At 37.3% G+C, this 25,522-nt stretch overlaps 1 protein-coding gene across 6 annotated transcripts in view; it reads right to left on the bottom strand.

The window, feature by feature from the left end:
• Positions 1-251: 251 nt before the first annotated feature.
• The window catches only part of GRAMD2B (GRAM domain containing 2B), a 41,387-nt gene continuing 16,116 nt past the window's right edge, over positions 252-25,522 (bottom strand). For 3 of the 6 annotated variants that reach the window (XM_014257094.2, XM_014257096.2, XM_014257095.2), the window contains exons 2-13: positions 17,674-17,796; positions 15,579-15,660; positions 15,196-15,262; positions 14,128-14,231; positions 10,569-10,664; positions 9,801-9,872; positions 9,599-9,679; positions 8,843-8,954; positions 7,076-7,198; positions 6,810-6,897; positions 6,190-6,291; positions 4,678-5,020 (exon numbers count right to left, since the gene is read on the bottom strand). In XM_014257094.2, coding sequence (XP_014112569.2) covers positions 4,831-5,020; positions 6,190-6,291; positions 6,810-6,897; positions 7,076-7,198; positions 8,843-8,954; positions 9,599-9,679; positions 9,801-9,872; positions 10,569-10,664; positions 14,128-14,231; positions 15,196-15,262; positions 15,579-15,660; positions 17,674-17,796 — 1,240 coding nt within the window. In that variant the 3' untranslated portion in view covers positions 4,678-4,830. The other 3 variants (XM_088054381.1, XM_005528111.3, XM_014257093.2) reach the window with 3 other exon arrangements.

Raw genomic sequence — 25,522 nt, 5'->3', positions numbered from 1 at the left:
GGGAATTTGAGAAAACTATCAAGATGTCCTGAAAACCCTGGGGGGCCAAATTTGCTCTTACTGTTGTCATTGAGATCCAGAAAGAAGTCACACATGATGGAAGGACTGCAGCAGGATGCACAAGGATAACCCCTTGTGTTAGGGTGCTGGGTTTTGCACAAACTTTGTACTGTGAGGTATAAGCCTCATGAATATCACATTTCATCAAAACTGATGGAGGGACTTGGGTTCATCCGAATTATTGTATTGAGTCACTTGTTTTAAAAAAGTTTATTTAAACAAAGTAGGTACATTTCACAGAAATGGTTATAAAATGCATAGCATATTATAAACAATACTGTTACTTCACAGATAGTAGTTATTATCCTAAATATTGCTTTTTAAAAACTAATGAGCCTGCTTGGTGAATCAGAAAGCTAAAAATCCCCATCTTAGGCACTCCGGGAAAAAAACAGTATATGATAATACAAAGCAGGTGTCCACTTTTTCATTCATTCTACTGATTGTTTGTATTGCTGCACCATTAATTTGCCAGTTCTCATTATGTGGAAATATCCAGTCCCTGGAGTCACGTACCAAGACTAGATTTCCATTTACTGGACTACAAATTGCACTTGCTCAGCCAACCAAAACCCATGCAACTCCAAGGAAAGCTGGCTGAGGATCTTTATACTGATTAACTCCAAGGGCAGAGACCATATGAGTGGACAGAAAACAAGCAGTTTTTCTAAGTTGTGCACGTGTGTCACACCCATATTGCTATTCATAAGCAACTTGACTGTAAATTGGCAAGTCCATACAGATTACAGGCTTGACTTCAATGGAACCTGAATGCCAGTAGAAACAGACCTTACCCTTAGTGGTGATACAGTGTCACAGAAAGTGGAATTGAGCCTTTTTACAGCGCTGGAGAACTGAGCAGACCTCAAACATTCAGAACTTTGCATCCCCAAACACAGAGGTGTCTGTTTTCTGATCTTTGGGATGTCAGGGTGCAGAGAAGCAAGTAAAAATGAAGAGCACAGCACCAATCCATAATCATAGCTAAAACAGGTATGTGCTCATTCACACAACACTTCAGTACATGAATGATGACTGACATTCTTCACATTTGTATTTGTATGACAATAAGCATAAAGTAAATGTTGAGGTAAAAGAATATGCACCAGGTTTGCACTGGTGTAAGCAACTCTAAAATCAAGCAAGCTATAAAATCCATTAATTCACACACAATAAAGAAAAATCCCCTCATTTTTAGAACATAGACATACGGTTTGATCTACATCTATGTTTTCAAAATATATAGATACATGCTGAAGAATCAACTGACTTTTTTGTATGATGACATGAGCTTTACAGTAGTTTAAGCTTGGCTTGGACTGAAAATAAAGAAGCTTGAACTCTGGCCAGCAGAGCTCCTTTAAACAGTTTGTCAAGACAGAAGAACGAGGTCTGAAGCAGTCCAAGAAAATTGATGTTTCATTCACCATCTTCAAGTAGCTTTTGTAAGTTGTTCTGTATCTTAGAAAAAGAGAGGGAAAGAATTGGGAGGCGAGAAGTGTTTTTACACTGCATTTTAAATAAAAAATAAAAACAAGACATACTCTTCAATATTCTCTGTATGCATGTTAGTTCTGTCACACCTCTTCATACCAATGGTATTCCTGTTAAATGCTTCCCTTATAATAAGTGTAATATAAGTGCATCAAATGGAGCACCTAGATAATCAACTAGCAGGACATCTAAGTTTCATACGATGAATATCTCCTGAAATTTTCTCCTACAGCTTGTCTTCTCCATTGGTCACAAGAAAATAAGACAAAAATAAAAATCAAAGCTAGAAGCAACGGGACAAGAAACTGAATGATTTTCACCTTGATCAAAAACCAGTAAAAGTCTCTAACTTCCTAGTCACAGCTCTATGACTAAATAGATAATTCTAATAGTTTTGTAACAGCTTCAGCCATGATGTGTGCACAGCAAAATATAGTTTTTTAACCATTAGCAGACATGTCCCATTTACCAGATTTAGTGAAACGATTGTAGGTTATCTTCCTTTAGTTGCAATGAAAGTAATGTCAGCCAGTTGCATCCTTTAGAATAATTTGAGCAGACCTATTTTTACACAGCCTATTTATCCACTTTTCATCTCCTTGTTATTAAAAGCAGAGAGGAGGTCACATCCCCAGACACTTATGTTCTCAATAGCTCAGTATCTTAGTAACTTGCCGGCACTGGTTACAGATTCAGTCACAGCTACGTTCAGGCTTCAATTTGAGGAGCCGTTGTACTTCCTGATCAAGGATACCACTTTTTAATCCTACCTCATGATTTCTATTCCAGATGCACCCCTTTCTCAAGAAGGGCATTTTGAGGAAAGGGAGACAGGAAGAAGCACCTAATTTTATATGAGTTGCTTAACATGTAAACAGGAATTTCCTTTTGGCTTGGTAAGTTAGTGTAAGTGAATGAATAATACTAGGCCTCATTTGCCCTCCCACAATTAAATACTTTATCCTTTGATGGACATGGTGCATTTTAACAAGCTGCTAAATACAATTAAAAGCCAAATTAGCAGAATTTTGCTAAACAATGGTAGTTCCTTGGCTCCAAGTTTGAAGAACTTGTAAAAATCACAAGGTCACACTTACAAAGTCATTGCAACATATTCGTGCACTAACCATTTTTTAACTGCAGAGTAATTTTTAGTTTTTAATCTAGATGATCTCAGTGCTCCAGTTTACAGTGCTGTGGTCACAGGGGACCACAGGGGAGACATGTCAAGTTATACTGGAACATGAATACTACCTTTGCTGTTGCAGCCAGTTACCAGCACTTTTCACTAAGGCATATGAAACTGTTAAGCAACTATAGTAACTTTGCTCAGAGAACAAAAAGCTATTTGATTTCTAACCACTGCTCATCTAGATTAGAGCAGGATGTGGCAATATGCTGCTACAGGCAATTTTGATTTAGCTTGTATGCAGAGCACTTCATTGCCTTGAATATTTGGCAGATAAAGGTAAGTCTTTAAGGCTCCAATCCTGTAAACACTAAACAAAGAAAGCACAACACTTAAGACTCTAATTTAGGACAGAAGGTCACTTCTCTGTGAACAGCTGAATGATCTAACCATCTAGCTGCCTATTACTGTCTCCAAGCAGATGCTATATAAGGGAGTGGGACAGTGCCTAGCCTTGCTGCAAAGGGCTGGCTGGCTTCCCACTGAAATGAGGTCTCCTATGAACCATCTTGCCAGCCTGTCCCAGGCAGACAGAAAGCAGTAACCTCTAAAAAGACCCAATTTGGCTGAAGCTTGTATCTGGTAACCATCTGGTAAGCATCTTCCCCTTATATTCACACTATTATTATCCAGAAAATACAGAAGGGTTAAACCAGCATTACTCTAGATTTCCATAGCCGAGAGGGTGAAGGTGTGGGGGAAGAAACCCCTTTTTGGCAGTATTTCTAAAACCCATGTCACACATGTAAACAGTGATATTATACAGTCTTTGCTTTAGGTCATTTGAGACATTTGGTTTGGGGGAAAAAACGTGTTGAAAGAGCTTGGCACAGACTCAGTTTTAGAAACAGAGGCAAAAATATCCCATGTGACTTAAGCACGCAGGAATTCAAATAACTTTTGTTTTTGTTCCACTAGTGCTTTTGTCACGCTTGGCCTGTGTATGTGTACCCAACACACAGCACTTCACCCACCTGTACGGGTGCATTTGTCAAGGTTAGGGGGCAGGTGGGGCAAGGTCTGCAGGGGCAGCAGCTGTGGGCCAGGACCAGGGGCTGTCCTGTGCTGGACACAGCCATTCCAGCAGCGTCCAGTGGACCCACCGCAAGGCACAGCCGAGCCCCAGCCATGACAGTGGAGGAGCCTCTGGTAAAGTGTTTTAAAAAGGGGAAAAACACCCAATAAGGAAGTAACACACACCCACTCATTCCACACAGGTTTCCAATTCAAGTCACCAAATGAAGTCATCAAATACATTTAGCTTTCCAATTAGAGAATGGTAAAAATCAAGGGTGAGGTAGAGGGAATTGCACAACTGGTGCAGCAGCATTTGTGTTACTGAAGTAAAACAAGCAGATTCCAGCCACTTTATGTGAAGAAGCTGACTACATATGTAAGCAAGCACCAGTTTCTTAATCAAAAACTCCAACAAAAGCCCCAAACAGAAAAATTCATCAGATACCAATAAAGGTTAAGTCCAAAACCCTTATCCCTGATGGATTAAAAAAAAGGGGGAAAAAAAAAAAAAAAAGGTTGAGATCACTATGTAATGCAATAATTATCCCTAAAGTGTCTTCCTCAGGGACACTTCTCCTGGTTGTAAGTCTCAGCTCAAGGCAAAGCTTTTACACATACCAATGTTTATACCAGGGTTAACTGACAGTCCAAAAACTAGTCCTTTGTCTAGGAAAACATGCCACTTTTTGGTAGTGAATCTGGGGGTAACTCAACACTTTTCAACATAAAAGATCATATAAACCCAGCCAAGAACCAAAAATCAGCAAAACCTGATTGGTCTATCAGCACTTGCGTTATATCACATGATGTTACCTTTTCCAATTTTCTAAGATTAGCAGTTAACTCATCACAAAAGGTATCAGCATTAATTTGCAGGTGAGATCCCAAATCTTGGTGCACTTGATGTCTGTCAAATAGAATGAAATAGTAAGTGTGACAGACCCAAAAAAAGAGGAAAACAGAACTGGATACACATGCAGCTGGCAACAGAGTGGCAAAATTGCAAACTGTACTTGTTTATAGAAAAAAATGTGCTAAGTCACTTCTTGACTACATTTTTTTACATGATCTCATTCTCCAGAAACTGAAAAGTTCCGTAAGTTCCACATCCTGTGACTTGGAGGAAATTGGAAAGCCCAAGCCCTTGACACTGCAGAAGTGCACATCAGATCTTCCTTCCTGTATATTGTACTGTTTGGGATCAGAGCAACAGAAACGGGACTTTCTTGTGTTAGAGTTTCTGAAGAGGAACACAGTATCCTGGTAATAAAAATAAGCCAGAAGTGAGAAAAAGGCTTTTGACATTGCCTACTACGTGAAGCAGGCTTACCCCACTTCTTGCATTATAAAATGATAAAATATAACTGCAAAGCTGCATAGATAGAGCACCATTTCCATCCTATCCCTTTTTCTATGAAGAACCTGGTTCTGTCTTCTGACACATGCCTACAAGTCCTACTGCTTTCCACAGATGACAGCTGTGACCAGCTGGACCATAAACAGCATAGTCATTGTTTGATATGGCCACAAGAGCAATGTCAGAGTGACCTGTTTTGTCATGGATGGGTAATCAAAGAAAGCTGAATTTAAAAGCACACTTATGTAAGAGCTTGCTAAATTTGAACCACTTTGCAAACAGTTCCACCATGCCTGAGACAGCTCTGTCTTGAATTTTATTTTTCCCCTCTCTTTTTCATGTGGTGCTTCTCCAGCTGTCAGCATTTCCACTCATGTTGCATGTGGCTGCAAGTTTTTGCACTGAGTCTACAAATGACTTTTGAAGCCATATTTTTCAGAGCAGCTCGGGGAAAAATCTGTTATAAAAAGGGGAGAAGAGTTAGGGCAGAATCTAATGTGCAATAAACCGATTAGTATTCTCAGCAGTATCCAATTTAACCTCCTTTTGTCCTAAGACAAGAGCAGGGAGCCAATACAACTTACAGAGGTAAACTATAAACACACATACCTCTGCACTGCCCCTCCATTTAATGCTTGTGTATTTTCTATCTATGAAACATGGAGACAAAAAAAAATCCAAAGAAACAAAAAAACTAACTTGTTTAACTGCAGAGGCAGATGACATCCATGACTCTAGCTACAGAAAGAAAATATTTATGTAACTATGGCCCTTTTCCCTATTTCCTCTTCAGGAAATGCCCCTTGGTGTGTTTGGATTTGTTTTGGTTTAGTGCTGTGGTGTGGGGTTTTTTATTTCAGAAAGACAGGACAGAAGTTTCTAAATGGTATACAGACAACATAAAGCTTTATACAAGCAAGACAGAGGTACTAGCTCAAAGAGTATGAAGTATGTTTCTAACATTCTAATCAAATTACACTAATACTGAAGACAGAAGTTACACCTTTTTCATTGAATCTTTGCCCTGGGAAAAGATTTTAAATCTCCAATATTTTTTCAGAGTTTATCTTACTCCTTAATATGTGAATCAAAAGCTGTCATGGACATAAGGCGTTCTTCCAGGATGCTTATTTTATATCTCATGTAGAAGGTAGAAAGTATTAAAACACAAACGCTGTAAGAGAGAAAAATAAAGGATATCAGTTAAGGAAACTTTAGCAGTACCTGACAAAATTATTTTTAAAAGCCATTTAAATTGTTACTTGTACATGTTCAAAAATAAAGGTATTTTTCTTAGAAACGTTTCAGGAACACCATCAATGGTATTTTACACAGTTATGAAAATCTCAAACCTGAGTATGTTTGCTAAGTGACATGCAAAAGTAACCTCTGCAAGTAGTTAAACACTTTTAATATTTTCTGAATCTAAAGTCCCTTTGCTTTTAAAAGTAAATGGCCAGTAAAATATAAGCTTATCCCAACAGTCTTATATAGATCTATGTATATATATATATATATATATATATATGTGTGTGTGTGTGTGTGTGTGTGTGTGTATGCACATACACATTTTTGGAAAGTGTAAAGGCCACAATTTCCAGTAATTTCCATTTTTCAAGTTAAGCTTAGATGGTATCAATCATGCTTATAAGAAAACCGTAGTTTTTGACAATTTTGTTATTACTAACTTACAGAATTGCATAAAATACAAGTACATGGTTCAGAGATAAGAGCTTCTGGGACTTCACTTTGTGGAGGAACCTGAAGGCTTCAGAGTGGCCTGCAAGGGAAAGAACCAAGCCTTACTTTGAGAAGAGCAGACCACAGAATATAAACAGTGTTTAGGAGAATGCAAACAGAGAAACAAAGAAAGACATCTTCCATATTATGTGAACTGACCTAATTATGCAAACTTATCTCAATTTATTCCAGCTGAAGATCTGTCCTTGACTTCTTACCATTTCGAGGACTGTTTCGGGCTTTTCCATCAGGTCCACGTTTACTATGTGCATCTGAACGAACAGACTTGGCCTCAGGCTTGGAAACTTTCAAGTGAGTCTCTGTTTCAACAACGTGATAATCTGTCAAAAGAAAGATTTTTAATAGATGTGAAATACAAAGTCAAAGAAAATTATTGATAGCTTATGTTGGTCAAGAAAAAGAGAAAGAGGAGAGTTTTCAAAGGTACATTTCTGTACTTTTGGGTAAAAAGAAGGCAGCTGGTTTAGTATCCTTGAAATAGCTTACATACTAATTCCACATCAATACAAATAAAAAGAAGCACTTGGATTGTAAGAAGGTGATGCATGTTGCATTTATATTCCAGATCTTTTAAAAGATGGCAACCCATGAAAATGTTGAAAAGCTACTACTGAATTTCCAGGCAGAAGATTATAGTCATAAAAGTAATCTCTCAAAAGGCCTGAATTTGCTAGAGTAATGAGTCTAAATTACTTTAACAGCAACATCAAATGCGGATAGTGGATTGTTACTTCAAAAAGGACACTACAACTCTTGTTCCTGACTGTCTTTAAAAATGCCAATGTTATCTTGAAAGAAATGGGACAGAAAAATCTGATCACACTCAGTTTTATGCTATCCTTGCTTACTCTGGATTTGCTCTAATGATGCACAAAAACAATCATGAGTGACAGACATACTGCCTTTCACCCCTGCTTTCACCTCCTTTTTCTAGGGTGGTTCTTTGCCTGGGTATTGGCTTTCATTTATGGAAAGAGAAAATGGAATGTTTTGAAGAAGTTACTAGCTATCAGGAAGTAAGACAGCAAGTAAAAACATTATTGAGAAGCACTTCTGTGGCATGTGATGACGCCACAATTTAATGAAAAGCACCACACAATTAAAGACAGATGCACAATAAATATTAAATACCAATGAAAGCAAATAACTCCAAATCATCCTGCTGAACAAAAGACACAGAGCAAAAGGGAGAGTTAATAAAAAATAACATGATAGAAAACTACTACAAAAATTGACAGTATCTTTAAACAGTTTCTTATGTAAATTATAGTCAAGATGGAACCCAGAGTACTAACAGCATAACAACATACTGATATCTTAACATATATTAATTGTACAAGAGAATAATTTATATTTTCATAACGACATTCAGCATGAGCTACACAAAACAAGTATTGCTGTACTCATGAGGTTATGAAGTATGAGTTATGAAGTGAGTTTCGATCAGAATGGCTGCTAGTTAGGTGAAGAACTTGAGAAAATAGATTACAAAGAGTGTGGTAAAGAAAGAACAACTTTGGATAGTATCTTCAATATCTTCAATCCACAAAAACACATCAAAAATAACCTTGATGACCAAAAGCCACCATGGTACAAAATGTTATTGTATAGATCAGAAGTTACACTGTGACTTGAACTACTTTAGAATTGGTTATGATTGTTTATTTTTCTTTTGTGTTTTAAAGCATGAACAGCTCCTACATTCTATCTCTGCTCGCATCACTAAGCAACTGGAACCAGTAGTGACAATTTAGATCTGCTGATGACCAAGTCATTGTCTGAGTCTGGATTGCAGAGGGCTATAGTAACAGAAATGTAAATACTGGGGCCTTGAGGAAGACCTCAAAACCCGCATAATTCTCTAGGACTGTGGAGAATTTAGATTCCACATCAGAAGGGGATACAGAAGCAAAACTGAGTGTTAGTTCATTCTCTTTCTCTTGGAGCTCCATGATCCCACTCACCTTGAAAGCATTCCAGCTCTGGTGTCTGTGAGCCTGTGCTGCTGGACTCTTCCATCTCTTGTCTTCGCTGTTGCACTATTCCATCCAGATCAGAATAATCTTCAGTGAAATCCTGATGGGGAGAAATAATCACAAAAAGGCTCAGCCCTGTTCTAAATCTAAACAATCTAATTTCCTCTAGAATCTCAACCGAAGATCAAAGCCGTAGAACTGTTTAACTAGGAACAATCTTTGATACCAAGATGTCGAGATCAAATTAAAAAATAAGCTCCATAACATCACCAGAATTCAAGCTTTATCTCCTGTGTTGTCTATAAGAAAGATTGCTAAGTTTGCACAAGTTTTAAGTCCAGGACAAGCTCCTGGACTCACATTAGGCTCTGGTAATCACATGTGGCTTCACAGCTCTTGAAGTTGAGTGAACAGTTTTACGGAGGAAGACTTGCTACTAGAAACACTTCAAAAACTGTTCATGGCAGACTTTGCATCAGTACAGTGAAATCTGACTGCTAGACAGTGATATGAATAACATACAGACTGCGAATAAACCCAAAGCGCACACATGTATATAAACGGCACGTTTGATCACAGATAATTATGCTAATTATTCCAACTTGTTTTCTAGCATTAAAGACTCATGGAAATTTTAGAAACAGATGCCATGATTTCCTTCAGTTTCCTTTCTTCGGGCATTATAAATAGTACTTGCAATGAAAGATGCCACACAACAAAAGAACAAACTTCTAAGCCATTTACCAGGGGCAGAGTTCTAGGGCGATCAGCCCTGAAGCTGTTTTCTGCAGAAGAGGGATTTGGACTGTTGCCCATGCTTGTATCCTGAAAAAAAGCAGCAGTGTTAACAAGGAACACAAGCAGAAAGTATCTAGCATTTCACAGCAGAATAGCAGTAATAATGAACACAAAGCTACATACCATCCTCACTGCCACTAGTACTTACGTCAAGATGTCTACAGATAGATTTTAATAGCTTGTAGGTGGTATCTCTGGAGAGGAGCGAGACAAACATGTACTGCAAAACATAAGTTCCATGACTATTTGCAAAAGACATACAGTCTTCCTTTTATCTAAATAAAACTTGACAGGTGATTTTGCTGATCAAGAAACAATTTTCAAGGACTTCAGTATGGCAGGAAAATCCTGCAGTCCCTCTAAGCCTACAGTTTGAGGTTTATCACACAAACACAGAAAAGGCAGATAAAAGTTACCATGCTCTGCTGCAAGAACAAGAGCATAATCCAGATCTGTTCATTCTTTTAAAAAAACACTTTCCATGCTATGTTTCACCCATCCTTTAAAAAAACTCCAAACAAACAAAACCCCAAACTTGCTTTTATGTACTGTCTCCTGCACCCACAAAATATTTGTGAAATGAAAATGTGTTGTTTCTGAAGCTGCTCATAGGATAATCACATTTCCTACTGACTGATGTAATTACAATTCCTGGATATCACTGTAAGACAACAGATTTTTGTGTGTCTTAGGTATTACTGGTTAGGTAAGATAAAAGTAAATGAGAGAACACCGACAGAGCTGCCAGCAACGCAGGTGACTCTGTGTATGCACCTCCTGACTCAGTTTTTTCAGTTCCTCTGGTGCTATAAATTCTTCAAAAACAGGGAATAAAAGATTACAGAGACCAGGTGGCAAAAAGATATTATTTTTTTATCCTCTCACTGAAATACCATTGTGCTCTACCAGTACTTACCCTATCTGTCATTGTTGCTATGATCAGAGCATTTGGCACAAGAAGGGCTGTTTTGGTTTTCTTCAGAAGTGTCACTGACAGCACAGGTATACTAATCTGAAACAAGATCAATGTAGCACTTGAATCCCAATACTTGCATACAAATCTGCATCATGCTCTGTCCCAAGGTGCCAGCCCAGCCACTGGGATAAGCCACACTTTCAACACTCACTATTTAAAGGCGTCTCCACTGTATTTCTGGTTACTTTTATTTCATATGAAACAAGAAACGTAATAATCTGAAACCATAACTAACTGCTTTTACTTCTGCCCCTTAAAAAATGCTAATCCGGGCTTTAGTTTGTGTCTTCCTTTCCTGACAAGACTTCTGGCTCTCACAAGACTACAGGCTTAGTGTAATGCTGATCAGCAAAATGAACCAATCCTAAAGTTATACTTCTTTGTTTAGAAACCAAGTATTTCAGAACTTATCAGACAAGACAAGCTTGTTGAACAATGAACATAAAAGTCTTCTCACCACTTACAGATCTACAACAAGCAGGAGAGTACACAGCTTGTCCTTCAGCAAGGTTCAAAGACCCAATACTGACACACCTCCTGACTTCAACTGATTCCTATGTGTGCCAAGGAGGCAGTCTACATTAACATTGAAAAGTTATCAATTTTTCTTCCTGCTTGTGTTATGCTTGTGTTAATGCTTCCATTAGCTTAATGTCCGCTAAGTTTCAGAGTATTTCACTTCAGATATTCTGCATGGCTCTTCCCACAAATCCCAATTTACAAAGCTTAAAAAACCTGATTGGAAACAGTGAGTTGAAAAACCTAGAGGTTTAGTGAGTTAGGCAAATAAAATAATCCTAGATATTAATATAACATACTATACTATAATATAATATAATAATCATGGATAATAACATCCATGATCAAGAAACAGATCCTATTAAAAATACCTTTGGCACAGGCTCTCAGAACTACCTGAGAAATTTGTAAGCAAAGTTAAGTGTCCATAAATTGTTCAGTTAGCAATCACAGCACTGAATTAAAACATGCCATTGGAAGAGAATGAAGTTACTCTGTGCAGTTTCTTGTTAACTTTTGTTCAGAACAATAACATGAAATCATGAACTGAAAAATTGTACCAGGTTAAAAAAAAATAAAAATCTTTGTGTATTTTGGTTGCAAGACTGCCAAATACTATTCAAACAGAAGTTCTACTACAAGCTGCATGAAAGCAGCTTACCATTTTTCTAGTTGGCTCAGTTCACAATTCAGCTTAAACAACTTTAAATGAGAGATGCTAATGCCATTCTACTTTGTGTAGTTTTGATGGATAACATAACTGTAATCAAAACTAACATTTTTTGAACGTTCCATTCAGCACTTGCATACTGCACTGTTCCCACAGCATTAGATTGAAAGGGTGGAATCACTGTTTGATCACAACTACTTTTATCTGGAACAATAATTATTTCAGAATAAAAGATTTAGCTGCAGGCAACATGGACACTAATTTAAAAGGGTAAAACAATGTCTAAATCCAAGGAAGACTCAAGGTCAACATATATATCCAAATTAGAGCTACCTGGAAAGAAAGTCTTTCAATGCCTATTCAATCCTGCAAAAGCAATTTTTTTGTTCTGAATATACATAGTGTCTTTATTGCATAATCAAAATTCCTGAACTGTGTAGCTGTTCCTTGCATGATAGCTTTCATTAAAAAAAAATTTGCAGGTAGAATTCTTGTCAAAAATTAACTAGAATATGTAGATCCACTGTTTCTCACAATAAAACACTTTATCCGTGAGCTAAAATTGTTTTACTAGTTTTAAACAATACCAGCTTTGCGTCTTGGAGGCTTTGTCAGTGTATCTGACTGCTAATAATGTTCCTTTTCCTGTCCAGCTTGATTTCCTCCTTTCCCTCCCACGACATCATTTTTTCCTGTATCCCTGATTTTCCAGCTTTTTTCTTGACAGTATTCTTAAAAGCTGAACAAAACTGTAAATAAATGATAAGGACTGTCACCTTCACTCTTAATTTTCCCAGCAATGTCTTCTGAAAATAAGACCCAGAACTGAGTAATTTGCAGTATTGCTATAATTACATTTACAGTGTTTATTCTACCCTATCTTGTAAAATGTTTTCACTTTTCAGCACATATGTAGTGCATGTATATGTTCCTGAATTTAAAGCCCTGTTGACAAATGTAATTTCCTAGTACTACGTCATCATCATCATTCTGCATTTTTTTTTCCAGGTTTTTCTACTCAGTAAAGTTCTACCAGATTCTTGCGTACATTTAGCTTAGTTGACACTAGAAAGCCGTTCCACAGTCTGCAGTAACTACATTTGCTCATGGTGAACAGAAGATTGCCAGTACAGCAGCCTAAATTTTAATAAATTGCCAAGATAACTGTTACTAATATTGAATGACAGTATTCAACCAGATGTTTTTCCCTTTGTGCCACACAGCTTTCACCAACATATACAGCAACCACGTTAATGTACTGTCTATGACTAATAGAAACCATTAACTAGAAATCAACAATAGTCCTGGACCAAGTGCTGTAATAACCCATATGGTTGCTATGGACAATGTGCTGTCAATAATTTCAAGCATACTTTACACCTATTTCACTTTATAAAAAGCCTTTTAACAACAGATGTTATTCCATCAAAATAGTTGACTGCAGAGAAATGAGATAATCTCAACCCCTAAACTGATTTCAGCATTCAATTCACTGGATCTAACCAGGAGCTTTGTTCAAGGATGCTCCTGAAACAAAGAAGTCAAAGAAATCCTTGAAACAAATTGATCCATTTCCCCAGAAGAGGTCAAAACCAAAGCAGTTTATGTAAACAAAGCACACTCCAAAACCTTCAAATCAACAGATCCAAGTCTTTGAGTCTTTGTTTTTTCTGTATGCATATCATTCACCACAGGGGTAGTAAGATTTAGGTGGATCACCAAGAAAGATTTATGATCTTCCCAACAGTTCATATCTCATTTGTGATCTGCATACTGTGTTCACAAGTAAAAACCTTGCACACTGGTTTTTCTAATTCTCTTCACTGTTTATGCAAAATGGAACTGCTAGAAGACTCCTTCAGAGAGCTTCACTATTCAAGTCAGAAGCCAGTTTTAGTTCTTCCTCTTTAACTGCCTTAATATGTTTGATCCTTCTCTCCACTGCTCCAACTATAGTCTTGGAGCCCTTAATACTCTTCAGCCTTCATTCCTCCGCTAAGTACTTACCCCAAGACAAACATTTTTGCCATTTGTGTTACATGGATTTGACAATACCCTCACTGCTGCTTTCACATCCTTTCCTTTCATCTGATTCTTTCAGACATTAAGTCCTTGAACAAGAGATTCAATCTCTAATAATAACAGTCCTCAGTTCTAGAATGTTTTTCAAACATCACTTATAAACAGTGATTGTATTCAATAAAACTTGGAAGTATTACTATTCTATCCTTGCACAGTAATTTGGACTTCTGGTGATGAGCGAATTGTTAAGAATAGCACTACCATTCTATACATAAACGTTTTACTAACCTTAGTATCTTTACCAAAAACCTTGGAATGGAAGCAAATCCAGTTTTCAGAAATGAATAACTTTCCTTGGTACAGAATTTCTTTCTGCAGAGCACAGGTAAAGCCTGAAACAAACAGATATTCTATAATCTTGAATGTAATCACAACCCAAGCCAAGCCCAGCCAATTTGGCTTCAGTTTTGTTCTTTTTACAAAGCTATGATATGTTTAAGTTTATACCTTTTGATTAACATTGTCAAACCTTGAAATTTTCAGTAAGTTTAACTAATACTGACAAGATCAGAAGACGTCATGGACCTAAGTTTAGACTCAAAGTATTTGAAGGACAGCAACTGAAATTAATAAAATGAATAGTAATGTGCAACTGGCCTTCAAAGGTTAAAAATGTTTTCTGAGAGAATACAACCTAGCTTCCTAAAAACTTTTTACTAACTTCTACATAACTGCATTACTTAAATGTGAAGAGTTTAATGAAAGGTTTTATCATAAAACTTCCAGCTCTACGGCCGTTGTCTAAACTAGACGTCTAACAGAGATACAATACATGTAAAGCAATGCTGCTTTTACTTCACAGACATTGAGCAAACCATTTCTCACTCATGAACCACCTTCCCTGCATTCCTTTCAAGAAACATTTGCTATACATCTGTGTAGAATTCCCTTCTTATAAGTACTATAGATAATAGTAAAATATTTAAACATTAATTTTCTTACTAGTGTTTTTAAATATTAAAACATCATCAACAGCAAAAACTCAAGCTAATCACTTGACCAATTCTGTCTCAAGTACTGCTTTTATCAAGGAAGATGCAGTACCAAAAAATACTGTTATTAGGCTACTCTTCAGGAATGGCAAATTGGGTTACAATTTCCAAATATACCAAACATGCAGAGGTTTAAGTTTTCCAAGATTACAACACAACGCCTACTGCACATGAATCTGTAGCTCTAAGCAACTGGAGTTAAAAGTTTTTAAAATTTTGGTAGTTCCTCTTGTACATCACATTTGTTGAGTAACAACATTATCTAGGATCCACAGTCAACAACAACATGGGGATTAACACTTACTTTGTTTCAGTGGCTCATCAATGGGAACGTCTAGAAACAGCTTATGAAAGTGTGCATTTGCCTTCAGCTAAAAAACAAAAAAGCCCCACAACAAAAACACACATGCTTTATTAGACAGTCTGACAAACAAGTGACCTGCTCCACTTCCTGTCCTCCACACACCTTCCCACTCTGCCCACTTGTTTCACAAGAAATCCTCATTTTTTTCTATGTGGCTATTAACTCTATATTGTGCTTTACCCAGACTCTAATACGCTGATGAAAAAGGAACCTGTGTCCTTATACAACCATGAACTGTAGTGCTGCTAAACAAAAGCCCTGTCATGGTAGTTACCTGTTTACTTTTACTCTATGTAAACAAACAAGTAGAGTCTCTGCCTTACCTGATTTGAGGCACGTTTTTTCCTTTCAATCTTGGAGTCACTCTTGATTGTCAGGACTGGACTATCTGTGCTGCTCTTGGTCCTGAAGATTTAAAGCATTTGATGTAAGCCCAGCTTCAGTTCATTGGTCTTGGTAAGTTACCAACAGGATGTGCTTTTCCATGGAACATATTAATCTTATTAATATGTTATCATATTAACTCATCTAATTCATCAAGAATTCTACAGAGATACAGAGGAGTATATATTTTCTTAAACTGTGTCAGTCTGCTGGCTATGACAGTTTGATGAAGGTCTCCTTTTAATTTAGAAGAGGTATTCTAAATAACTGACTAGCTGGTAAAGCAATAGAAAAAGTTCAAAACATTTTTACAACTTAATGAATTCTAACATTGCTTAGCTTCACCTTCGTTTCTGGGCAACGTTTGAAATACTAATACTAAACAAGCATATTCCTTACTAATGGAAGATAAAATGATACAAAACTCAGTAGTTGAGATGAAAGGCAGTGTACAGAAAGCTATGAAGTTGTAACACAAGCAGCGAGCTCATTTGGAAAGTACAACAAAGAGGAAGAGGTGCACAAGTCAGAGGATGGCTATGAATTCTCTAGTGTAGTGTAGTGTAATGAAATCATCCAGACAACAGCAACCTTACAGAAAATGAAATGGAATTCTGAGTGCCAGGTGTATAGGTAGCTGTACTTGTACAGCTCTAGCCATTTATACTGGAAAACCAAACAAAACCTCAAACAACTCTAAAAAAGCCAAGTACAGATCAAATTCTCTATGGATGGCTGGTAAAATCAGTTTTGCCTGTTTTACACAGGCAGAATTAATGGCATGGATTGCTCAGGAAAACAGAGAAGTGGGATAACTGTTTCATAAATAAGAAAGAGGAGAACACTCCCTCTGAGAGCTATGTGGCACAGAATAAATGTATATTAACATACTATAAAAATCAGGTAGCTCTTTTTCAGAGGCTCTCAGATGCAAACTGAATAGCACAAAAAAACCCCGTATCACAGGACTCATATGGAATGACCTGAAAAACACATTTTGCTAGAGATACAGTAGGCAAATAAAGGTGCTATGAAAATTTCCATTACAGCACCTTATCAGTGAAAGGAAGAGAAACCCTGAGTGTTATGGAGACACAGCTGGAAAGAGATTGTGTAGCAATCTGACTTAGACACTGACTTAGCAGAGAAACTGGCTGCATACCTCAGGAGGTCCCTCATAGCAGAAAACTCTAAAATATGTGAATACATGTATTAGTGAGCTCATGTAAAGTACAGGTTGAACTAAAACAAATAGTAAGCCTGACAAAAATCTTATGTTTAGCCTTCACCCAATGCAGTAAACCACAGCATATGAGAGGTAAGACTGCAACTGTTGGGGAAAAAAAAAGTGATAATGTATTCCTTCAAATACCTTTTCCTCAAAGATATTTCATGAAATTAAGTGATTTTTAAGAAATATTTGCCTTGTGACCAAAACAACAGTGTCAGGCTGTCCACTGACTTTTGCACTGACTGTTCAGTTGACAAAGTGAAAGGGATGCAAAGGTTCAAGCATCCATGTGGGATTTTAGCTTCTTTTAGAAGCACTTAAAATGCATTCCAGTTCTCTAGCAAAAGAAGAATGAATGTCTTTGTGGGGACATTACAAGAACCTGATGCAATACATGACACAGAGTCCAAAATTAAAACTTACGTCATAGTTTTACCATGGACAATCAATATTCCAGCATGAAACTGTTCTGGAAAGAGGCCAGGACTAAAACTGCAGCTCAGTTTGACTGCCTGTCAAATTGATTATGAAAGGAATGTAACTAGCAGTGGCACCAAACAGTGAAATATATTTTTTCCTAGAACAGTGGAACTAAGTCAGCCCAGAGTCTAAATTCTATTGTGACTACTTGTAGTAGGTAACAGAGCAACCAAGGAAGGAACCTGGATTCTAATACACTTGCATAGTGTGCAAGCTAATATCCTCTATTAGGATATCTGAAAAATACAGTCTAGCTTTTGAAGTGGGTTGCAGCCATTCTAACTACCTTACTAGAAGAAAACTGACCATATTTCTGACATTACCTAGCAACATCAACTTTTTTCCGGTCATCAAAATACTCCACTTCACTGGTAGAGGTCTGCAGCGACACAGTGGGTGATTTTCCAGCCCTTTTTTTCTCATCAGTTCCATTTTCTCCATCTGAACTGCAGGGGGAAAAACAAACAAACAAACAAATAAATAAATAACGGAATAAATAGAAGTGTGTATTACAGGATTCACTGTAATGTTGGATGCCACTGCAACATGCTGACAATATATATTGTCAGCATATATATATATATATGCGCATATATTAAAGAACAAAATTGTAATATATATTTCTGCTGAGATTCTGAAAAAATCTTTGTCTACTGACTTGACAGTACTATACATCTGAGCTTCAGTACTGGAATTTCAGCAATGAAGAGTGGAAAACTGAAATACAGCCATGGACATTTCAGCACTCATAAAATTTTTGGCTCTAGCTTCCGTTCTGAAGAGAATGTCTCATTTAGGAAAAATGCATTCCATGTTCAGTACTCAGACTCAGATGACTAATGGAAATTAATTTGATTGGCAAGCCAGGAGAAAAACATCTTGCATGACAGCACTTGGTGCCTAGCAGATTATTTGTGGCTCAATATTGCAAGAGGAAGATAGGACCAATTTTGCCTCTCACTTCCCTCTTCTGTGAGAGTCCTCATGCAGAATTTTCACAATAAAGGTTTCTCTCCAAGTACAAAAAGCATTGGTTTTATTTTACAAAAGCAGCACTGCCACCAAAGTGCATTGTCTTTTCACAGCACATGCCACTGCTTTAGAAAGTTATGGACTCAGAGTCTGAAGACTAAGCAATACGCCATTAAAGCATCCCCTGGCTTTCCTTTACATAATTTTCCAACAAAATGAGAACTCAGAAAACTTAGAGAAAAAGAGCTTTTATTAATAATAGGGTGTGAAGAATGAAAATGACATGACAAATACATACACACACTTGCCTGCAAAAATGTGAAGTCCCAGAAAAACTCTAGGATTAAAGAGGAAAGCCAAACCATGTTGCCCACTAATTCAATGCCTGGCCTGAATGACCTCATTTACAGAAGCTTTCCATTATACTGTTCAATTTGTGCAATTTTACAGCAATACCACAGTCATCATGTGACACTGTCTTTACTATGAATAGGTTTTTTTCTTACTAAGACAAAAGTTTTGCTAACAGAGGTTCTCAAACTAATCAAATCATCTTTTAGGAAGGGCACAAAAAGATCTTTTGCTTTTATTACACTCTGATGAGTAAGATCAGGAGATATGCCTCACAACACCTTAATTGAGGTCTAATGAGGTGTTATCCTACCTCACAGCTAAACTAGAGCTTATGTCACAGGACAAATGCCAGGATTCTCAAGGCATCTTATACTTACATAGAGCAGCTATTTCCATATCTAAGCCTTCCTCAGCACCCTCAGCACTCCCCACCACAAGGGCACAGAATTCCTACTCCCTAAGTCACACTTTACTGGTGCTGTAATCCTTTCAATTATACACAAAGCCAATAAGGAAAAACCCTATTATTTCCCCATAACTTCACTCTTGCATCAGCTCTGCCCTGACCACACATCATCAGTTTTTATTTTCAGTCAATGGAAATGACAATTAAATAGGCAATTCATGAGATTCAAGTGGAATGCCATCTGCCTGAAAAACCCAAACAAGCAGCTTTATGCTGTTTGAGACTTTAAGCAGACAGACAAATAGACAACTGACTATTATAGAGACCAACTCAAGGTGCTCCCTGCAAACATAGGGAAGTTTGTATTCCAAAAGTCTGCAAATCCTGAAAACGCCTTATTCACATTCTTGGTATATTTCTATTACCCAAATCGTTGGGCTCCATGAGTGGCCAGAGAATACCAGAAATGAGTGGGATAAGGAACAGGGTGAGACAAAATTGCCAGGTTCAGAGAAAGCAGCTTAGCATGGAAGCTCCCAAATGAACACGACTAGATAACACAGCGTTGTTTTTAAGATTAGCTGCTTTAGCCTGAAGCTTTACTGGTGTCTATCACCGCCTTGGTCAGTCTGCTATTCTCACATGGCAATACTACCAGCTGATCAAGGAGGCCTCTATAGTACAAATATATTTTTTTAAAAAAACTACAACACAGGTTCTACCACTCACACCTGTCAGTATGGTTATATGCTTTGCTGCTGCTTTTTTTACTTAGAATTCCTACTCCCTTTACCTCACACATTCTTTCTGTCTTCCCTACTAGCTTCTACTACTTCCAACCTCTAGCGTCTGAACCCATTCCATCTAGCTGGTTTCAGACGGCAGAGAGCTCAGGCACCCCAATACGCTAATCCCGCTGACAACTGTGTGTGGGAGCACAGAGTTGCTAACTAACTAACTTGTGTCAGCCTGCTCACCTCTCCAGGATGCCTCCTGCAGCTGAGAACAGCAGCAAAGCAGTGAGGAAATTCACCCATAAAACACATGACACTGACAGAAGCAATCGGGTGTATTCCTACCAGCTGATACAGTTTCACCATGTCTATCCTTCACACCCCTCCTCCCTGCCCCATCATCATGCCTTCTGCACATAATGAAAAACTATTTTTTTCTGCACAAAATGAAAAAGAAAAATTTGTCCTTATATTTCTGATAGCTCCACACAGCAATTAATTTACTAGTAGGTGTTTTATAACTATCAGAAGAATCTTCCCTTCCCGCAATCCTCACAATTTCATGAGTGAGTTAGTTCTCTTAAATGCTTTGTAAAAAGAGCACATAAGTCAGAACAACAACAGCAAATTAGATTACGAGCACTTAAAAAATGAGTGATTCTCACTACAGCTGTTGCAGATGCACATAAAAGAACTGGATTTGCAAATGTCAGGGCAAAGCAAAAGAATTTTGTGAAATTGGGACCATTAAAATGAAAAAAGAAAACAAACTCATATATTTGGTACTATCACCAAGCCTGTTAAAATGATACTTCTAAGAAAAGAAGTTGTCTCTAGTTTTCAAATAAAGAACAGTTGTCATAGGGAGTATCTTCAAAGCCAAGTCCTGCACTTACAGTGTGATCATACATTGTATCTAAGCTAGTTAAAATGAACACTAGTTGTATTTAAGGGAAAGTGCTATGAAATACATAAACCAAAGCAGTGGACTGAGTTCCATTCTAATGTAGTTCAGAAACACATTATTCGTCAATAAATTTTAAAAGTCACAGAAACTTCACCTCTTCTGATCTGAGTAGTTTCTGGGAAAACAAAGCTTTGTGGAAGATGTGTTCAAACTCCTTGAACTGCATAAAATTCTCTGAACTTCAAACTTTTTTGTTTGACATTAACCTTCATCAGGACTTGAAAAATTCACTCCCTGTGAAAGTTCTACTGTGCCACATTAATGGGAATTCTTCAAGAGAAAATGATTCAATACATTAATCTAAAATAGTAACTTTTCCTCTGTTCCTTTCAAATACAGCTTGAGTAAGAAGTACTGAATAAAACCAATGTGAGAGAGAAGTGGTAATAGGCCACAGTTTGGAAAGTGAACCTCAAGGAACAACAGCTGTCTTTGACAATCCCAGTACTGAACCAGACACAAACACTTCTCAGGCATACACAAGAGAGACCAAAATTCCAGAACTATATGGTGAATACTATCTTCATTTCCCTGCAGCCATACAACTCCTACAGGACACCCTCAGGAATGATAACTGATAACTGCTCTAGAAGTTCAGAAGCCACAGTAAGTTGTGACAAACCAGCCCCCCAGTCCACAAACTGCAGATTAGTTATGTAGGAGGAAAAAAGACCTGTTGAATAATCAGAGATGTCAGGTACACCTTCAATTGTTTGCAAAACTGGAGTCAAAGCGTATTTCCCAAGGGTTTAATGTAACTCAGTGTGGGTGCAATGTTCCTTCTGTGAATGGAACATATATATTAGATCATCATGTTACCTTAGAAGCCCTGTTGGTCCAGTTTCACTTATGTTCTTCAAAAAGTATTAATTTTGCAATAGCAGTTAGACTGCTGTATTAGTGCAAATGATCAACCAAAGTAGTTGGGAAATAATTTCTCCCCAAATGTCCACAACCATGCTTGGTATACCCCATGAGAAAAATATCCACAACAAATACAATGACATTCTGTAGTATCTTTTGGTTGTGTTGGATTTATCAGGTAGCTGTTGGCACACTGACAGGATTTGACAAAGGAATCGAAGTAGTGTGAACAGTACTATGGCTAAGAGATAGTGATATTTAAGCTATTCTTACTACCTTACATGAGTCTATGCACGTAAAGAACTGGGTTACTTTTAAAGAAACTTAAAGTCAAAGGGAAAGACACCAAATATTTAAGGATCCCAAATAAAGATGACAGACTTTGGCAGGTTTTTAAAGGCAGAGAAGATGGAGCAGGGTGAAGAGATTTATCTAGGCATTATCCAAAAGACATATCAGCAACATGCTTCAAACAGAGATGACTACAAGAGGGTAAGATGGAATGTACCAATGCTTGAAAGAACATTGCTCAGCATGCTGAGGGTCACAGGTCTCCTCCTAAACACTGACTTTCCTTGAGCTATCACATGCTAGAGAAGCAGTCGTCTCAAACTACTTTTTGCTAGGATTAAATCTTAAATTTTTCTTTCAGAAGACATGCCCCATCATTCTACTAGGTATCTTTTCTATGCCACACCAGTCTGAACAAACCATTTTTGCATGTGTAATCAGATTCTGAAGTGTGTTATCAGATGAGCTTGAATTCATACTGTACACAGTTCAATTACTTCACACCTGGGCTGAAGAAAATACCTTTCCACTGTAAACCCTCCTGCTGCTAATCTTCTTCATAGAAGATTAGAATGGTCTCCACACTGGAAAAACTAGCAATAGTGCTCAAATTGAGGATTTAGGTGTTGTCTGTACAGTCTGGTCATGCAGAAACAAAATGCCTCCCGTAGCTCTATAGCCATGCTCTAGTGTTATGTGGCACTCAGCACTGTTTATGTGAGATAACACATCTCCCAGAAACAATTTCTTAAAATTGTGATTTAATCTACTTTGAAGATCACATACCATTTTCACCATGCAAATGGCTAGCCAACCATGGACTATCATTAAGGCTCCCGAACTATAAAAACAGGCAGAATACAAGCTCCAGCTACTCTAATCACAAAGGGACAGAAAGCTACTTAACACGTGCTATAATCGATGTTAGACTGACATAATGTGTCCATTTGGTATTTGTATATATCCATATACTTACACAGCTTGTACTTAAGACTGAAATCTGAAAGAAATAAAGCAGCTGATTCTGAAATGCAGGACTTTGTATGTCTTTTGTATAGTTAATCTACAGCCAGCAGATGTATTTATACCAAATACAGAGAGCAGCAAAGCATTAATGATAGTTCAGAGATGTGAAACTCTGCATGACAGAGAAGGTCAGTTTGTAAATATGAAGGGGTATGAACCAGACTGAGATTTAACTTCCTCAGGTTGTTCAAGGAGCAGGCTAATTCTCCTCTCATGAGATCAGAGTCAAACATGGCATAATAGAGGCAGAGTTACACAGCTGCACATTAACTGTGTAAAACATGAATATGGATGGGCGCACTTGCACATATACCATGTGCTTCTCTAGGCACTTCTAGTTTGAAACACACCTGTAGGTACAGCTGGAATCTTGATGTCAGATAGCACCAAAAGAGAAATGAAACAAATTGTTTAGGACTTCCTCAAAATCTGAAACTAATTTTATATTTTCAGCTAATTGATTGCAGAAATGCTTACTGTGTTCTGTTCCACATCTATCTCTTGGAACACAATTACTCCCCTGTGAATAATTTCATATGTTTGTGTTGCAATGTCTTTATTAAAAATGCAAATGAAATTTTGGAGTTAATACTGAACAAAAACCCCTGCAACTCTGTTAAGGACAGAGAAAGTCAGGTTTTTCTCCTCAACTCAATAGAGGCATTTCACATAATAACTAGATCAAGTTTCACACTGCCTTACCACTTGGACATCAGCAAGATCACTGTGACACCGCAGACGTCATTAGCAAGTATGTAAATTCTCTGCTCTAAATACCATCTATTATTAACTGTCTGTATTCCCTGTCTAATCAAAACCAGACTGCTATCAAGTTCCACAGAAAAAAAAAAAAAGCCACAGAAGAATTCCCTGTGCTCTGAAACAAGAGACACTATAACAAGATATTTTACTAAGTTAACACTAGAACAGGAACACAAGCCATTTAGCTCTCTTGTCTTCTCAAGAGTTTCCATTTCATGTATCCACTTCAAAAAGCAAAAGCCCTCTCATATATATCTTCACTCAACTCCAAAGATTCCCACCTTGCAGCTTCCATGATCAACAACTATTTATCTGAACATAAGCATAGTCAAATCTAGCACATAACAGAAATCTCTGACAGACACACTTCTGGGGGAGAAAAAAGAAAATTAAGCAAAATACACTCATTCAGCTCTGTTTTGGAAAGAAGCATGTACTCTTCTCATTCTCCAACCTGCATGCACAATTTAGGAGAAAATACTTTCATATCTCCTAATTCTAGCCTACCTAATCTAACCCAAAGCAAGATAAAATACAATCACAATTCATACTGAAAGGGAAGCATACAGTCTTAATTCACATTTTTATTTTTAGCTTACAGAGGTGACAAGAGAAAGGAAAAATAAAAAATCCTTTATTTGTAACTTGTTCAGGGTGCAAAAAAGAGAGAAAAGGCACTTTTCTAGTGCTAGGTCTAGCAATTATTCAATACCAAATTTAATCACAAAGATAAAAACTGCATCTATATACAATTAGTATGTTCAATACCACCCTACAGACCTCTATCAATCAGAGCTGTTCCTTAACTCAGGAAGAAACAACCTGTATCTATCTGAAAAAAGCATCTTTACAAATGAGGCCTGATCACCATAGAATAAGCATAATTCAGGCCTCATTGCCTGAAGCTTCACCTCTGGTTTCTGGAAGAACAGTTCCAGAGAAACATACCTCAACATACTACAAGACTTGGATGCCGGTTTATCAGCATTAATTGTGCTATTGAAAAAAACTAAGTAGTTACATCAGACTCAAATATGCAAAAAATAAAACAAAATACAAAAGCCCAAAACCACAAAAATGACCCCAAAACCAAAATGCAAATAAAAAAATATATTAGACCCCTGCAATTATATTAACAAGCATTACTAAGAATGCAGTTAGAGATGAAAGCAGAGGTCTGGAAACAATCTTATCAACACTTTTTCCATTCTCTGCTGTTATGAAGTGAAGCTGCCGCAAAACCCTTGACCAGCAGGGTTCAGTTCTATGGTACACTTAGAAATAACAGCTCGCTATGCTGTGCAAAAACTATTTTAATCAATGTACATAAGAAAAAATAATTTTGATTCTTCTGACAAGTTATATACAAATATACAGAGAGAAGGAGGATTGGATTTTCTCATAAAGCTGTGTCTTTGAAAGCTGGCACTGATAAAAGATAACCCAAATCATTGTTAAGATTTCCCTGTTTAAAGTGTTTTAGATTCTGCCCTTACCTATCTGATTTACATTTTTTGTGAGGTTCCCCAGCAAGAATAGCGGGCAACAAAGCCAAATGAAAAACAATGAGATGAACATTAACTTCTCATTGTGTCTATCTACTGTGCTTTTTGATGCTTTCCTTGTTTAATACACAACACTAATCAAGGAGACAAAGTCTGAAGTTTCGAGGAATACCCCAGTACATTTTTGAAGTTTCATCACGCATTTCACCAAGGACAGAAGTGAACCATTCACCAAGGATCTGACAATGCTGAATTTCCCATTAGCTTTTCTATGACTACTCTTACAGAACC

The sequence above is a fragment of the Pseudopodoces humilis genome, chromosome 4 (assembly GCF_049639895.1).
Source record: "Pseudopodoces humilis isolate 2021_Gansu_Grassland_sample_001 chromosome 4, ASM4963989v1, whole genome shotgun sequence".
Classification (NCBI taxonomy): domain Eukaryota; kingdom Metazoa; phylum Chordata; class Aves; order Passeriformes; family Paridae; genus Pseudopodoces; species Pseudopodoces humilis.
The sequence above is the reverse complement of the archived record's forward strand: the minus strand, read 5'-3'. Positions and strand labels throughout refer to the sequence as shown.